General features: G+C 31.6%; 1 protein-coding gene across 1 annotated transcript; it reads left to right on the plus strand.

Moving 5' to 3' along the window:
• The first annotated feature begins 1,304 nt into the window (after positions 1 to 1,304).
• On the plus strand, positions 1,305 to 8,511 carry LOC132269524 (uncharacterized). The gene is made up of 10 exons (XM_059770756.1): positions 1,305 to 1,711; positions 2,236 to 2,266; positions 2,397 to 2,545; positions 3,873 to 3,964; positions 4,074 to 4,081; positions 4,176 to 4,247; positions 4,459 to 4,626; positions 5,753 to 5,848; positions 6,169 to 6,291; positions 7,948 to 8,511. The coding sequence occupies exons 1-10, from the start codon at positions 1,692 to 1,694 to the stop codon at positions 8,095 to 8,097; spliced, it is 909 nt and encodes a 302-aa protein (XP_059626739.1). The 5' UTR covers positions 1,305 to 1,691; the 3' UTR covers positions 8,098 to 8,511.
• Positions 8,512 to 11,309: the final 2,798 nt, after the last annotated feature.

Raw genomic sequence — 11,309 nt, forward strand, 5'->3', positions numbered from 1 at the left:
ATGAATAAACATTTGTGAAATGTTATAAAATGTCACCCTAAAATTCTCCATGTCTAAATATTTATTTAATCCTCTCTTTCTTTTCTCTTTTACTCTTATTCTTCTTCAAATATCTAAATATTTATTTAATCATTTTTTTCTTTTCTCTTTTACTCTTATTCTTCTTCAAATTTATTTGATCTGTTCAAAAAATTTTGTATTCCTTTTACATCAAAGTTATCTCATTTTTCTTTATTTTTTTGTTCTCTTTTTTTTTTTTTTTTTTTTTTTTAATATATATTTTTCTCTTCTTAAATTTTTTTTTTCATACACGTACAATAACCTTTTATTTTTCTTCTTATTCTTTAACTTTCTGTATTTTATGGTTTTGATATTTTTTATTGCAATTTTTTTTTTTTATCATTTTTTATAATGTTCAATGTACACATGTAAAATAAATTCCTAGCACTGTCACTGTTCATTCCAGTTGCAAAACACATGAACCAAAGGTTAATTTGGATTGAGATTTTTAATCTAAATCTGACTTAAATTAGAAGAAAAGACACAATTTATGACGGTGAATTGTTAAATTCAATTCCAATATATTCACCTGAAAAAGTAACTATCCGAATTAGCATAATATTGGTGAAAAAAAAATAAAAAATTAGCATAATATTACAATCTAGAGTTATATCACAGTGGTATTTTTCTATGGCTCAACATGAAAGGTGAAAGTTGACAAAGGAGTGTGTTTTTTTTTTGCTAAGAAAAAAGAAAAAAAAAAGAAAAGAAAAAGAGAGGAGAATAATACAGTAAGCAGCCAAATCCTCTTTCCATTAGTCAAGGGAAGCCTATAGGTTCTGTTTGGTTAGTGAGAAATGAAGGAAAAATAAAAAATAAAGGAAAATAACATAACATGTTTGGTATAAATTTTTAAGAAAAATGATAAAAAGTCTCAAATCATTATTATTATTAGTTATTGATTTAAACACTTTAAAAGAAAAAAAAATATGTCTTTATTCATCACTAAATAAAAATTCTTATTAGACACCTGATTTAAACAAAAGGAAAAAAAATAAAAATAGATTGATTTAGAGGAATACAAATTATTTATCCTTTCACTTATATATATTTATTTTTAAAAGAAAAAATATATAGTGGGAAATTTATTAAATAACTTCCTTTTTCCCATACATAATTAAGTATTTAAATTATCATTATCATTTACTTATTATTATTATTATTATTTTGGTTATTCCAGCAATAAACAGAACACGTGGACCAAACAACCTCCGTTGAACAAAAGAAAAGAAAAGAAAAGTAGGCCTGTCAAAAAGAGGGAGGAGAAGAAGTCGATACGGAATCTTCCTAGTTGATGGAAGTTGGTCGCCGTCCGCGTTACGCATCCCCGCCAACGCGCAACGTCCTTCGCTGCCACCACCACCACCACAAGTCAAAATAAAATCCAAATCCATCTTCCAAACGCCTCTTAACGCGTTGTTTACTCAGATCAGATCGCCTTCCTAAAATTCACCCACACTCTCATTACTCATTACATTAGCCCTCCTCTCTCTCTCTCTCTCACACACACACACATATCTATATCTATATATATATATACACACATCATCATCAACAGTTTCTCTAAAGCCCAAGTCTATAAGTTTTCCATTGAAGCTGCTTATTTGCACGAATTATCATCGTCCTCAAAAATGGTTCAGATTAAGGAATTGTATCCTTTTACTACAATTTATATTTGTTTGTGATCTTACAAAATTCACGCTCTTTTTTCCTTATTTAGCTGTTGTGGTTGGTTGCTGGGAAAATTTGGGAAAATAAGAAGTTCAGATTTTATGAAAATCCTTGAAATTTTCATTATTCTGGAGTCCAAGGCCAAGCCCGAAAAGATTTACTCAAATTGGCGCCATATAGCTCAACTGGTTCAACTGATTGAACCAGAGCTTTCATAACTAAAACTCACCAAGTACATCAGCATATTAACTTTCCCCTCTTTTTCCTGGTAACCAAACGGCGAGGTTACCAAAAAAGGAAAGAAAAAAAAAAAAGTCATAGTTTTAACTTATACTTTAATTCAGAAAACAATTATAATGGTTAGAAGTTATATTATTATTCTTTTCTTTCCGGGAATATATGGATGCAAATTATTCACTTATTAATTTTCTCATTTTTTTATATCTTATTTCTAATTTTGATTTCCTTAACCTACACCTCTTTTCATTGGGGATTTTTCTGAAGTCGAATTGTCATGCCAGTGTCGTTGGATGAGGTATAGCAATTCAATGAATTCAACAAATATATTGTTCTTATACAATGATATATATAATATATACACACACAACATATAAATGAAAACACAGAGCTGCTTCTGTTTGCTAAGTGGGCTTGATGAATTGCAGTATCAAATAGCGCAGATGTATATGGTGATGAAAATGCAGCAAGAGAGCACGACAAGCACCGAAGGGGTGGAGATCTTAGAGAGGAGAACTTTTGAAGATGATGTAGTTGGAAAAGGTCAATACACCTCGAAAATTTATCGTCTGCAAAGGTAATTTGGAGCAATATGTGATTTAGAATTTTAAATTCAATTTACTTGCACCAATATGAAAGACTTGGACTTTTCTGTTCAAACATCATGTGTGTTTATGTAGGTGCTCTTGTTATGTGTTCATATTGATCCCAATTTATCTCCAACCTTATTTCAATTTTATTCATTTGATTACCTACCATTGCAATGGGTTTGCCTGATATTGTAATTGACATTAGAAATTAAGAAAAGTGTTCATGGTGTGTGTTCTATTAACTTGTTTTTTTTTACATAAAAACATTTTATTTAACATATGAAGAACTTATAAATGGATTCCTTGGAAAACGGTATGGAAGGCTTGTGGTAAAGCAATGGCGATTGTTTAAAATGGTAAAGATGTGGTGAAAAGGATAACTTATGCAACTGTGACCCACAATATTATGTACATCATTGTGATGATAATCATGATAGCATCAATGTTGTTCTTTCTATCGCCGAAGATGTCGTGTTGACGTGTCAATATCAGTCAATAATGTAGCTTTGAAGATGGTTTTTATTTTATTTTATTTTATTTTTTGTGACAAGCAAAATGAATTTTTATTGATCTAGCAATCATTACAAGATCAAGGAGGATAACACCACAATACAAAGTGAAACCATAGCATTCTCAACAAACCCAAGCAAACATCTAAAAGAAGAGAGACAAAAGAATAGATGAATTGAGAGAATGCAAATGGCTTTGTTTATAAAAGAAACAAGAAAACCCTTAAATCTCTTCATTGTAGTGAAGCCCCATCCAAGATCAGCTTTAAAGATGCTTAGGTGCAGAGATATGACGATTCCATTTTGATTACAAATAAAAGCACGTGTCTGCGCCTGGGCCTGGGGTAGTTGTAGGTTGACAGTGTTGCAAATGCAAATGATATAGGACAAACATTTTAGCGCATTTCAGATTTTGATGTTCTTCGAAATAATATTTGGCCAGTTTCCTTTGTGTAATGGTGTTTCACGGTATCAATGAACTTTTACTCTGTTTATTAAATTGCAGGTTCATTTCGCCGACAGTTCACTTCATTTCCCTTCATCTTCTATGACTTTTTTTTTTTTTTTAATGATTTTTTTCATCATCCATTCTATGACTTAGTTTTCGTGACATTGTTTTTGTGTTATCTCTACATCTAGAGTGTGTGATCATTGATATTGTGGCATGGATCAAGTCAGATAATTTTTTAATCCCTATGTAGTTGCTGTTTCTATTGAATTGGATCATAGGAGAACGCTCTTGACATTTGAGTATCATTTTTCAACTTAAATTTATTTCTCTTGTTCGGTGATCCACATTTTGCAGCAAAGTTCCTGCATGGCTAACTGCTTTTGCACCAGCAAATTCACTCATCATGCAGGAGGAAGCCTGGAATGCATATCCAAGATGTAAATCAGGTTTGTCTTATTTACATTGTTTGTCACTTTGTATCATATGCTTCTCCTGGAACTTCTACTGATGTAATTTTGTTTGTTGTTATCTGCTACTGAATGGCACATTATGCAGTAATTAAGGTAAGTCATTTTTAGTTCAAGCCCAACGTTTATTTTGTGGATAGGGAAGTTTTTTGGGCTGAATAACTAAGTCTTCTGTTCTGCATTTTTTCAGTGCCCTTATTTGACCAAGTTTCTCCTGACCATTGAAACTGTTCATAAAGCTGACAATGGACACTCGGAAAATGTAAGTTGTCTGTTTGTGGTCTTAGTTATGTTTCATTCAGATCCATAGACTTGGATGGACATTAACATTTAAATGCTCTGTAACTATTCAATAAACATGAAGTATATTGTGGGAAAAAAAAGATTTTTTTTTTTTTGAAAAAAGACCAATATGCAAATTTTCTGTGTAGTTGATTTTCTGACCTCATTAAGCAGAGATATTGACTGTCTAGGTTCATGGTCTTAGCGAAGAACAACTAGCAGCCAGGCAGGTGGAAATTATTGATATTGCTTCAGCTACCAGGGACTACTGGAGTTACATGATTGGAAGTAGCACTAGTGATTTATCGAAATTCAAATCAAGGAGGACTGGCCGTGGTCCACTTTTAGAGGGATGGCAGGTCAGAATCGGTCTACCAGTAATTTGACTATTCTATTATTTTTATGGATGCATCTATCTGTATATCTTGTTGTTTCTGCCGGTTATGAGAATTTGGAATCTTTTCGGTTTAGCTGTAGACATGTCATGCTATTCACTTCCACTATAGTATTCTTGGGATTTTAAGTATGCATCTCATCATCCCAGCTGCAATGTTGGTGTCTGAATTATTGTAAATGATTCTTTTCATTCTTCTTTTTGAATATGGTCCTGCATTTGAAAACCAGTAAACATGGCATGGAAGTTGGTAAATCAATGTAGGAGTACTGAAATGGTGCAATTGTCTCATACAACTATTAATGTAGGAGTACTGAAATGGTGTAATTGTGTCATACAACTACTTTCCATGTTGATGAATGATGGCAATCAACTTCTAGACTGAAAATTGGTGATATGTGTTCGGGATTTTCCAATCTACTTTAAAATGAATTCAATGAGGAAAAATAATAGAAAATCACGATAGCGACACCAAGATTGTTGCTGAATTTTGATTTCTCGCAGCACCTGGGAGTCATTATACATTGTCCTTAAGGAACACGGCATTACTAGCTCTGTTCTGTTTTGCACATTTTTCCGTTTTCATGCTCCTTTTTGGTTTTTGGTTTTTGTCATGTTGTGCTGCTCACATAGTTGAAGCCTTGATTCTTTTACTCACAGAAAAGACCTTTCAACTTCATAGGTACAGATTTAAATTAGTTGACACTTTAAGCCCCTTAAGTATATTAGTCCATGCAAGTGGAAAGTAGTTTTGTGTTCTTTGAGATTGTAGCTTTGGCTTTTGTTGTTGTTGCAGCTATTGTTTGCTTAAGGCATCTGTTTAATCCCTTAGAAAAGGAGAAGTTAACGTTTTCCAAAATTCAAACGCTAGAATTAGTTTATGTTTCAATCTCATGCTAGGTGGCTTGAATCCTGATGTTATCGCCGAAAATTTTGCACATTAGTTATTGTGATCATCTACTTACCATTTGTAATTTTAACAGAATTTTGAACAGATGGACGGAACCGTTTGCAAAGCTTGACTTAATTTATGTACAAATTTAAGAAAATTTTGATAATTTATTGACTTTATGCATGTATGATATTTTCAGGATAGGTGTGAGCCAGTTATGACAGCATATAAATTGGTGACTGTAGATGTTCAATACTGGGGATTTAGTAGTCGAATTGAACAAGCTCTGCTTATGGTATTACCTCTTGCATGTGACTTCTGATGCAATTTTTTTTGCTAAGGCTGAAAATATCCATGTCTTTCTCACACCTATATTTTTGCATAATCAATGTAAACATATGTTCTTGAAATGAAAATGTTCCAATCCTGTGACATCTTTGTGAAGATTACAAAAGCCATGTATCTTGGGGCAACCAGATTGGGCTAGTCACCTGTATTCTAGATGTATTGACATGTTTCACCGATTTTTATCGGTGGAATATTTTATAATGATTTAAATTGTCTATTGCATTAGAGATTGTGAGATATGTGTTGATTGTGTTAAACTACTTGTAGGGTGAAAGGGCACTTTTTCTTGAAAGCCATCGGAATTGTTTTTCTTGGATTGATGAATGGTTTGGGATGACGGTTGAAACATTACGCGAGCTTGAACAACAAAGTGATTCCTCACTGAACGCGGTAAGAAGGATCCAAAAACTTTAACAAGCATTGGCTAGATATTTATTTGATAAACAAATATTACTGTTTGGTGCAGATGTGACTCTTGAAGCCCATTCTTTTGCCAACATAGATGATGCCATTGTGAAAACATGAAGTCTTCACAAAAATGGCAGTAACGATTGTTTAATGTCACCTCTTGAGATCCCCAAGTAGTGATCCAATACTATCTATAAATATTAGGGGTGCAACTTGGGCGGGCCAACCCAGCCTAACATGCGCCTAGCCCAATTTTTTTGGGACTTGGGATTTTAAATTCACAAATTAGACCCAAATAGGGTTGGTATTTTTCAAAGCCCAGACAATTCGGGTTGGACTCGGACTCAAGCCGAACCCAACCCAAAATTTAAAAAACACTTCCTTTTTTTTTTTTTTAATTTTTTTTTTTTCAGCTTCCAGATCGTTGATATATATGTATATGTATATGTGAAGTGTCTCTGTCATTTACTGAAAACCTTAATTGGTCATTGATATATAGATGTGTGTGTGTGTGTGATTGCAGAAAGAGAAAACCCAAATGCAAACAAGTATCAATGAATTGCTGGCCCGAATAATTTTAAAATAAAAATTTATTTAATAACAAATAAAAAGAAAAAAGTTTTTTATTTTTATATTTAAAATGAAATAAGGTAAGTTTTATATTTTTGTATTAATAAAAATAAAATTAGAGTTGAAAAAACGCTAAAAATAATAATTGAATACTTCACGGCCACAATACTAATAGTTTGATAAGATTTAAAAAAAAAAAATTTATTAATGAATTAAAATTTTCTGGGAAATTTGTAATAACTTTCATTTAAAATAACTTCCAAATTTTTTTTCCCACCTTCCGATTTTTATTTCTTTTTCTTTTTTCTTTCCTTCCAAATATTTGATATAGTATATATGTATCTATACATGCGAAGTGTTTATATCTTGTATTGAAAATCCTAATTGGTCTTTGACATATATATATATAAATATATATTCATATCTATATATGTGATTGGAGAGAGAACTGGTAAAGAGAGAAACAACATATACACACACACACTCTTGCCTCTTCTGGTTTTGCTATTGCTTATTCTGATTGGAGCTATTGCCCACTTGGCATCTATAGAATTAGATATATGTACACGAATTGTTTTAGGGTTTTATTCGGAGTAATTTAAAAATAAAAATTTATTTTATAACAAATAAAAAAGAAAAAGTTTTTTTACTTTTATATTTAAAATAAAATAAGGCAAGTTTTATATTTTTGTATTAATAAAAATAAAATTAGAGTTGAAAAAACATAAAAATTATTCATTGAATATTTCATGATGTTTCAAATTGAAAAAGAAATATGATGTAATTTGAATATATATATATATATATTCAAATTACATCATATTTCTTTTTCAATTTGAAACATCATGAAATATTCAATTAATAATTTTTATGTTGAATATATATATATATTATCAATTTTAAGACTCGCACTCTCTGTTATTTTTCGACTACTTATGAAGCTGAATGGAATAAGGATTAAGCCTTGATAGTCTTTTGACTAGTAAAAGACTTGTAGAATATAAAACTAGATGTTAGAATTAATTGTGGTTGCTTCCAAGTTGATGATCAATAGTGTCTTTGAAACAGATAATCGGCAAGCTGGCTCTAGCAGGAAGCAACGAGGATTCAGATAGCAAGAGAACATGTTCACTTGAGAGTGAGGAGTCCTGTAGCAAGAGGTCCCAACTTAATTCTGAGATACATGATTCTGCTGTTTCTGCACCAAATGTGAATTAAATGGTCCTTGTTATATATCTAATTGTGCATATGGGGCAATTATTTATTGCATATCTATACACAAATCTGTACACAAGTTCATGGATCATACAACTGTGGAAGAATCGTCTGAGTTTTGTTTCCCACATGAAAGTGGTATTGATGGGTGGTTCAATTTTTTATTGAGGGTCAATGTCAAATTGATTCTCATGTATTGCTATGTTATCAACTAGAGAGAGTAATGCTGTGGAGAGTTAATTGTTTCAATCAAATTTATTGGGACAAAAGAATAGATGAATTGGAGAGTTGTGACTGATGCTGCTGGAAAATGTATTGCTACCTTCGGCTTCTGTACTTTCCCATGACTGTACTGCCAAGGCATTCGCTTTCTCGTGATTTACTAGCCTTGTTAATGACAATGAACCATTCTGACTTCATTTGTTTTGATAGAAAATATTTACTACATATTTAACAATAGATTTAAATGACCGCACACTCATTTGAGCACTTGTTTATTTATGTGATACAAAATTTATTAGAGCATTCCTAAACATTCTCTATGGATTGTTACATGATTCTGATTAGTCACAACATGAACAAAATTCTAAATAAATTAAATATGTTGACACAACTCGGGTGGCACATAAGGGTCGGGACCATATAGTTCTTAAGCATGTAAACATTTCTCCGCTGTTATTGGACCCCGCTCGGGAGACATGCAAGGGTTACTTATGGGACACATTCTGTAGGGTGTTTTCTGAAATGATTTTTTATGCATGGGTCTCAAATGTAAGTATAAAAGATGTTGTGGATCAATAGAAATTTTTTTTTAAAAACAAAACGCTGTAAACCGGCGCAAACGGGCCTACCTTCCTCAAATTCACGAGAGATCTGCGGGACTCTGCTCCTCCGCCGCCAACGGCGATCTCCTCCACCGCGAGTTCGTCAAGGTTTTTGCTCTCTCACTTTCTATTTCCTGTCCTTTACCCATTTATGTCGCTTCACGTCCTCACCAGCAGCCACCACCGCACACTTCACCCACATTTGGCAATTGTTTCTGCTAGGAACTTTCTGTTGCATTTTGCTTCTTTGTTGTTTTTCTTGTTGCTCATATTTGGCCTGCAAAATATAGCAAAAATGAATAGAATATTCCACATGTTTTACTGCTATTTGGATTAGGGTTATGGAGTTTCTATTTCTGCTTTCTTTTTCGATGTGTTTTGCTATTGAACTTATGACTTATATGTAATGAATGATGAAAGATGAAAATGATGGAGGTTTACTTTAAAGATTATTACTGAAATAATGAAATGAGTTTCTTGTTTCATGTAATTGCCCTTCTTATTTATGAACAAAATTAGTGTTTACATTCATGGTTTCGGGATAAAATGAACAAAAATTCATTTTTTGTGTGTATAATATTTTGCCTTAGGAAAGATCTAGCGATTAACGAAAATGTGATAAATTCATTATTATAGAATTTTGGGTGAACTACATTAAACCCTCATTTTCTATCTGTTTTTCACTAAACCCCCCTTTTCTATTTTTTTGTCAATAAACCCCCCTCAACTATTAGAGGGAGGTGATTTAACTAACGGAAGTTAGTTGAAAGGGAGCTGTTTGGGCATTTAGTTTCTCATATATTTTTTAGACAAAAATGTCCTTATACCTATTTTAATATACCCTCACATATATATCTACTCCATTATTACTATTAGCCGCATATCTTCCACCATTGCAACAACACATACTCTTCCATCATTATAATATTATATATAATTTGTATCATAATATAATGGTATATATAATATGTACCATTAAATATTATTTATACTATATTTTCATTTCTATCCAGCCTTCGGACCAATATAAATCTAGATTTTTTTCTTGAAATTTATCTACTATATATATATATATAAGAATTATATTGTGCATTCATTTATTTGGTTTTTATTAATTTTTATTTTATATAGATTTATTAAAGGGACACTTAGAGAAATAATGCCTATTTTTTTCCTTTTTTATATTAATATTTATGCCTACATGTTTTCTTCTTCTTCTTCTTCTTTTTTATTTTATTTTTATATTTCAATATCATTTTTTTTTATAAAAAAATAAAAAATTCCTTCCATGTGAGTAATGTGAACTTGTCAGTTTAGTAAAATGTTAAAACAAAAAAAAATCCTGTGAATGATGTCGTTTAGGTTATTTAATAAATAAATAAATAAGAAGCAAAGTAGATTTTCAAATAGGCTTTAATGGTTATTTAAGTCAATTTATATTTTAGTTCTCTTTCAACTAACTTCCGTTAGTTAAATCACTCCCCTTAAATAGTTGAGGGGGGTTTTTGGCAAAAAAATAGAAAAAGGGGGTTTAATGAAAAACACAGATAGAAAAGGGGGTTTAATGTAGTTCACCCTAGAATTTATATATCTTTAAATTTCCCTATTGTCGCCACCTTGTCCATGTCCTGTTTTGTTGAGATTTGTCAAATCTGTGGTGTCAGTATCTCCTTTTCCTACTTTCTAGACTGGGGCATAATGCCATTGCCCTTCAACAAACTAAGCTGATTTAGTCTTACTGGGCATTGTTTATGGTCTTTCGATTGATTTATCTCCCATTTTTAACATTGTTTCAAGACATTCATATCCATTTATGCTTTTGCTATTACTGAAGTTCTTTTTTAAGTTGAAAGGATGGAGTCACGTGGACTTTAAGTACAAAGAGATTTCATAAATTTAGTAAAACAAAGTTACGGATCTCTTTTTTATGTGTATACTCTTGTTAAAAAAAATTACAACAAAAAAAATATTTTTGAAGAACATTTTCATGATTTAAACCAAACACCAGAAAATATTTTCCTAAAATGTTTTACATAGTAAAATTTTCTGTGAAAAAAATGTTTTACCACAAAAAAATGGAGGCTTCGTTTCAATTTGATGGCTAAAAGCACCGTCTGAGTTAGTGTATTAGACTTGGTTATTTAATTTTTGATGTTTCCCTCTAGAGATTGGCTTGATTTGATAAAATATAGTTATTTTTTCTGTTTCGATATGTAATAAAATATTGTTTTTGGGTGGCAAATATTAGAGTATTTTGGTATTCCATTTACGTTGATGAAACTTTTGTCGTGAAGTTTGTGGAAAATTCATTGTGTCTGTTCAATTAGTCAAGAAGATTTACTTATAGAAGGCGGCCCTTGTTTTGCAGCTTCTTTTACATCGTGTGATTCA

Source organism: Cornus florida, unplaced genomic scaffold, assembly GCF_030987335.1.
Source record: "Cornus florida cultivar Cherokee Brave unplaced genomic scaffold, ASM3098733v1 CherokeeBrave_3.0.0_Hap2_Chr08, whole genome shotgun sequence".
Taxonomy (NCBI): domain Eukaryota; kingdom Viridiplantae; phylum Streptophyta; class Magnoliopsida; order Cornales; family Cornaceae; genus Cornus; species Cornus florida.